Raw genomic sequence first — 6,447 nt, 5'->3', positions numbered from 1 at the left:
TGTTTACCTACCACATGTGGAAGTGAATGTGTGAAAAATGTTTTTAGAATCAACAAAATCATACCTATTTAACAGTATTAAACATGATTGTTTTTTTCCATTACAACAGTGACCTCTAGAGCTTACATGGGGAACTACTGTGAATTTTACAGCATCATGTCTTCTGCCTTTATGACTAAGACCATAACCCAGCGTTTTCCCAAGGGTAACCCCTATGAATGTGAATTAGATTTTCCTCTAATTGAATTTACATCAGTGGATCAGTGTAAGACTTAAAGAAGCGGATTTGGGATGATGAATATAAACCTGGTTTATATTGTTGCAGACAAAAACTCCTTACAAGCATGGTTGTTTTTGTTTTATTTGTATTAAAAATGTATCGTTATTATAAACTACACCAAAACCAGCAAGCAAACATTCAAGTACACCACACTGTCTTTCACTCCATTTTTTTTTTTTTTTTTTTTCTGTAACAACATGACTCGGCGGTATGAACCATGTGAGTTCAGCGTTTTTGGGACATGCGATAAATACAACAAAAACACAGGATTCAACTGTGAAGACATCCTAGTCCTACTACAGCATCTGCACTAGCAGTGTAGTGTAAAACGACACCCTCCTCGTTAAAAATGCACAGGCTTTACAACGGAGTAAAGGGAGATGTGCGCCCACAAAACAAAAATAGAGCGCAGGTAACCTTTTTCAGCGCCAAAGGCCAACACGACAGCCAACATGATTGTCCATTGTAAACATACTTACAGCTGATAGTCACACACAAATGAAGCTTCCTGTATGGTGTCTGACGTTTATGATGCAGTGCATTGCGAGCTGGTTCTGTTAACCGGGTAAATGGGCAACATCAATTAAATGAGCTGGATGAGTGGAAGCTGTTTTGTGTTGTGGTTTTTTACTGGAAGCAATACTGTGGAAGAGGTAGTCCTACCTTGCAAAAACACGGAACAAATCACTAGCTTTGTACAAGTCAGAATAATTATGCAGTGACATTCATGAGTGTCTTCAACACCTGTCTTCAGCTTCTACCTCTACCTGTCTCTTGGTGCCTTTTTATCTTGTCCTTCATTTGACCCTTCGACCCCTTTTCACTCCATCCCACAGCCCTTAAAGAAACCCTCAGCTTTCAGTGCCTCTTTGAAAGTCACTGTCAAGGAATTAATGGTCACATCTGTCACTATCACTTTGCCAGAGGTAGTGCTACACTCTGACCCCTTCTCAGCAATAGTAAAATCCTGTTTGGACACCACAACCAATTTGTACTCTGCCTCTGCCTTGATACAAGTGTCGGTAGAGCTATCTGTTGGTTCTCTGCAGCTGTACACCCTGTCTAGTGAAATGTGTGTGTCTGCTTCACACACTGTGGTACTGCTCAGTGATTCAGATTCAGTCATTGGCACGTCCGGTGTTTCCTCTGAAGGAGAGTCACTCCCTAACCTGCTGGGGTTTGTATTCAGAGGATCACCCTGAGTCCTGTCTGAGTCATTCAGTGCTGTCCCTGCCACGGGGGATCCGCCTTCAACAGAATCTTCCCTCAGCCCGTGACACGAGCCGCTGTCCTCCGCTGTCTCGGTCATAGTAGCCATGTCCTGCTCTGTTGAGGAACAGTAACCATCAGACTGTGGGCCTGCGAGAGATGAGGGAGAAAAAAGGAAAAATTAGGATAGCGTCAAACGTCTATCGTTCCATTTACGGTTTGTCATGTGTGAGAACTGACGTTAGCTGTTAGCTAGAACTAGCCATGCTGTTGTTGAATATGCATGTTTTCTGGTGTGTCAGTCAGTGTCATGTCAGTGAAAACTAGACACATGGCCTTGTTGATGGTATTTATGCTTGTCTGCCGTGCGACGCATTTCTCCTTCTTTCAGTGGATTTATGCAATCAGTCTTAAATGAGCCAGGCAAAGGCAAAGGCGAGGTTACTCAGTCACAGTTAACATTCCTCAGCATGTTGCCTCAACTGGTGCTGGAGAACCAACATCAAGCCACACCTACCGCTGGGAATGTCCTTGTCCTCTAATGTTTTGTTGTCGTCCTGTTCTGTTTTGTTCTCGTCCTGCAGTACGATCTCTCCCCTGTCTGGCTGCTTCATCGCGTGGTCCCCCTTTCCCCCTCCACAGTCTTCCTTCTCCTCCTTCATAGGGTCCTGTGTGTGGTGCGGGGGCTTTTCTGTAGGAGGTCGGGCCCGTAACAGGCTTCTGACTGATCCCTGCTTGCTCCTTCGCTTCTCCAGACGACGTCGGACGCCTGCCCTGCACGCCCGAACCCCCTGGTCCAGCTCTGCTCCCATGGAGCGCGTGAGGGAGAGGCAGAGGCGAGGGGGTGGCTTCTCGGGCACTTTGGTGGCACTGCGAAGGTCCATAGGGTACTGGGGTAAGTTCTGCTTGAAAAACAGAGGAAGCCACATGTAGGTTTCATAAAGCCTGCCAAGAGGATTGTACAAGTTTTACATCTGCTGCAAAAGCATGGTCCTCAGGTATGCCACACTAACTAATGTTTGTGCTAACAAATATGTGAGCATTCGTGGATACTCAACAGAACAAGTAACAATTTGCGATAGACCTAACAATCTGCTCAGGTCAATAGCATAACAGCAGACAAGATGTTCACAGTAACAGGCAATTTTTATTATAATGTCTTGTATACTTCTTTGCACGTTTCCATGGAGATTCTATTTTTTACTTAGTGCACGCTCCAGTTGATTGCCTGTTATTTAAAACTACTCTGGTTTAAACACCTATGTTTTCCCAGAAATGATCAGATAGAAAGGCTTGCGTGCCATATCAATTAAATTGGGTATTTTAATGCTGTTTAGGCTGTTGACATGCTCTCTGAGAAGCAATTGCTAATGAGCAGTGGACCAATATAGTGTATGCACACTTTTAGAGGCCTCCACTGAACTACTGCGAGAGATGTGTGTGTGTGTGTGTGTGTGTGTGTGTGTGTGTGTGTGTGTGTGTGTGTGTGTGTGTGTGTGTGTGTGTGTGTGTGTGTGTGTGTGTGAATGTGTGTCAAAGTCAAGACGTGTGTGTGTGTGTGTGTGTTAGTTGGTGGGGAGGGACTGAACTACCTGGGCTTTCTGGGGGTGGCAGACCTAGTGAACCAATGCAGATTCTAACTTGTCATCCCAACTGGGTCAAGCACCCCTGTACTGTCACATCATCCATCGCCTTAGCCAGCTCTGCCTACCACGACTGTTGCAGTTAGTAAGCTTGTATTAGCATAGCATGCACGTTAGGTGCAGACTGAACCCAATCATATGAAAATGATGGCAGCCTCACATACCCTGAGGACTAGCCGTCGTGGTCGGAGGCCCTTTCTCCTATAGGCCAAGGCTCTGTCCTTCTCCTCCCTGGAGAAAAATTTGCAGAAAGGGGAAAGAGTGTCAATAACACCTTTCATCACCGCTATCATCTCTGTAGCAGTAGACTGGTTTTCGCCTCTTCCAGAAGAACTCACCTTTCCTCGTATTCCAAAACCAGCCGTGGGTCCAGTATGTGGTCCTCAGGTTCCCATGTGCTGTACCTGCTCAACAGACCCAAACCCAGACCATGAGTACTTACCCTACTGCCTGTGCACATGCCCCACACAATAGACACAAGGCACTTTAATGCCTGCAAACGCATTGAGCACTGCTCCCTGACGGTACTGTTGTGAGTCATCCGATGACTCAACTGGTGTATGAAGTCTGCTGTTATTGGATGACACTTTCAGTAACCAAGAGCCTAGGTGACATCAGTCAGTCTTAGCAGCGCTATGCCAGGAACATGCACTGATATTGATGGGGCTATTAGTATTTCTTGCCAAGCTGACTCTGTGGATTGATATAAAATGCATGTATGAGCCAATACAACCTTTATTTTTGACTCAATGATTTGGAGGGTATGGTCAACAAATCTTTTATAAAAGGTGAATGAGTTGAAATTCAGTATCAGTAAACACAGAATCATTTACATTTTGCTTTCGTCTTTTGTGTACCTGGCCACATGGTTTAAGTACATTTATATTTAAAAATATCAAATGCAAAATAGTGTGTGCTGGGGTGCAATGCTTACTTTTGAGGCCAACCTTGCCACTTCAGTAGATATTCCACGTTTCCCTGAGACAGAGATAGAGAATAGAATATTATTGGATATACTTTTTTACAATTTCAATGGACATGCACGATATCCCTCATGGCAGTTCACGTGCTTTGCAGAAAGGATGAGTACCCCTTTAAACTGCCAACTGGGGGCGGTGGTCTAAGGGGGTGTGTATTTTGAAATGGAGATTATAGAAGGTGACGTCAACGTCGTGATCGCCACTGTTATGGTGACGTGTGCACATATGGGTTCGCTTGCGAGTTCAATAAAAAGGAGTTTCTAGAACATTTTAAGGATGGGAATAGGTGGGGCCATGGAAACATGTAAACAACAGGAATTGCGCAACGCTGAGAAACCACGATGCCCCCCATCCCCCCTTCCACGCACACACCCCCGCAGAGATTCGAGCCTACAGTCAGAGGAAAGTCTCGTGCACATGAAATGCTGATAATACATAGACTAGCATACATAGTCATTCAACATTAAGGCAACTCCAGTTATCTATGTAAAAAGCCGTTTTAAAAAGAGTTAAGCAATAAGCTATAGCCTACCTATAGTTCTGCAGACAACTAATTCTGACGTATTCATTTTCACATTAGAGTAATACGCAATGTCATTATTCTAATGTTATACAGTGAACAATCTCATTGATCTAACCTTGTGTTTGATCGAGTCGGGCAGAACATTAGACCGTTGCTTCACGAGGACTGCCCATTTCCGAATATCCCTTTTAGTTCCTCTGAACAAGTAAATAAACTGCGTAGCCACCAAACATTGGCTGAGAACAGAGACGGCGCAGCTATACTCCGACAACCCATACGTTCACCGATAGCAACGACACGCGACTACTACACACACCCCCTGGCCTACAAACGCATCAGCTCCGGTCAAGAGTGTTACAAAACACATCATTTTACAGCAGGCAAACGCTAAGTTTATAACATCGGCTATTGTGCATGCAAAGCGTTCACAGTTAGTTAGTAAAAAGTATCAAGTTCAAGTTGCTGAGTGACAGCTAAATAGTGTGACCCAAAAACGCTCACGTGCAAACATGTCAAAATGTCAATGCGTAAACTTGGAATCTTATTTGGCACGGTGATGTGCACCTCTATAGCTTTAAGCTTTTTTATTAATGATGACGAAATGCGTAACAGCTAATAATAAACATTCAATTTCTATGTGTGTTATAATTACGTTATCTTACCTTTCTAACTCTCTTCTTGGTGATAGATTCAACGGCAAACACTTGTTCTCCAAGTGATGACAGCTCCATCGCCACTATCTTGAGCTTCCCGCACGCTATAGGTAGGACGCAAGTAGTGCTGCCTCCCTGTGTTCCTTCCTTATGTAAATGACGAAAGTCCTGCAACGCTGTTCGCAATAAGCCAGGTTTGATCCACAGGGCTTCCTTGTTCCCTGAACTGAACGACCTGTCTTTGTTTGTAGTGTTTTCTAGATGTTTCCAGCTATTCTCGCCTCTGTTTGGGAGTTCTCAAATCTGCGACACATCTCCACTGCCTAGCGCGTGCTTGCCAAGGATAGTGCACGTTCTGATCGCGCGCTCAATGTCCCCCTCTATTTGTCGAGCCCTGGCGGCCGCACGTGTCCGCGCAAGGAAAAGTATCCAAGTATGTAAGCTACGAAGTCACGGTCATTTTACCTAGTGTAACCTACATTCTCCCTATTGTGCTTATCAGTGTCCAAAACAGCAAACACGTAAATTAAAGTACTCAAGTACAAATTTCCAAAATGTGTATTACTTTATATGAAAGTATTTCTTAAATAAATGAAACCTCTCTTAAATCCGCAATTGCAATATTTGGGCTGGGTGTAGTAGAGAATTGTGGATGGTTAAAAACAGATTTGTAGGTCTACATATCTTATTTCCAACAATGTCTCTTATTTTCTGTAGTTTTATGGAATATCTAGAATGGCAGCTATTTCATCGAACCGGAAAACATATGAATTGAAAGAAATGGTCAAATAAAAAATCCAATGTAATAATTGCAATTACTTTCTGTAAAATGAACACCTTTGAAAGTTCCTGGAAGAGCAACCCTTTCCAGCGCGCGTGATGTCATTTACGGGAATGTAGTATGACTCATCACGGCAGTTCAACCCCCCCACTTCCGTGGGGGTCCTGGAAATAATAATATGTCTTTTTATGGCGAAGCCATAAGGTTATACTGTTTTCTTCTGCGCTTACGAATGCTTAGCTTTTTTAGACAATGGCAAAATACAGATTTGACACGAGCAGTAGTTTAATTAATTGTTTTTCCATTTTAATGAAATTGCTGTACATATTCCACTAACTAGTCTACACATTATCTTGCATTGTCTTAATACTGTATTAT

The 6,447-nt window shown here is 43.5% G+C and overlaps 1 protein-coding gene across 1 annotated transcript; it reads right to left on the bottom strand.

The window, feature by feature from the left end:
- Positions 1 to 526: 526 nt before the first annotated feature.
- cbx7a (chromobox homolog 7a) lies at positions 527 to 5,511 on the bottom strand. Its single transcript, XM_080855800.1, has 6 exons — positions 5,298 to 5,511; positions 4,067 to 4,110; positions 3,471 to 3,536; positions 3,297 to 3,363; positions 2,007 to 2,391; positions 527 to 1,639 (listed from the first exon to the last, which is right to left on the bottom strand). Exons 1-6 carry the CDS (start codon positions 5,364 to 5,366, stop codon positions 1,101 to 1,103), a joined length of 1,170 nt encoding a protein of 389 aa, XP_080711926.1. The 5' UTR covers positions 5,367 to 5,511; the 3' UTR covers positions 527 to 1,100.
- Positions 5,512 to 6,447: the final 936 nt, after the last annotated feature.

This window comes from Sprattus sprattus, assembly GCF_963457725.1.
Source record: "Sprattus sprattus genome assembly, chromosome: 18".
NCBI lineage: Eukaryota > Metazoa > Chordata > Actinopteri > Clupeiformes > Clupeidae > Sprattus > Sprattus sprattus.
The sequence above is the reverse complement of the archived record's forward strand: the minus strand, read 5'-3'. Positions and strand labels throughout refer to the sequence as shown.

Coding starts and splice junctions, on each gene's coding strand:
- cbx7a (XM_080855800.1), bottom strand. CDS start 5,366: ATGGAGCTGTCATCACTTGGAGAACAAGTGTTTGCCGTTGAATCTATC. Junction 4,111..5,297: donor CCAAGAAGAGAGTTAGAAAG/GTAAGATAACGT, acceptor TCTCTGTCTCAG/GGAAACGTGGAATATCTACT. Junction 3,537..4,066: donor TGGCAAGGTTGGCCTCAAAA/GTAAGCATTGCA, acceptor TCTGTTGAGCAG/GTACAGCACATGGGAACCTG.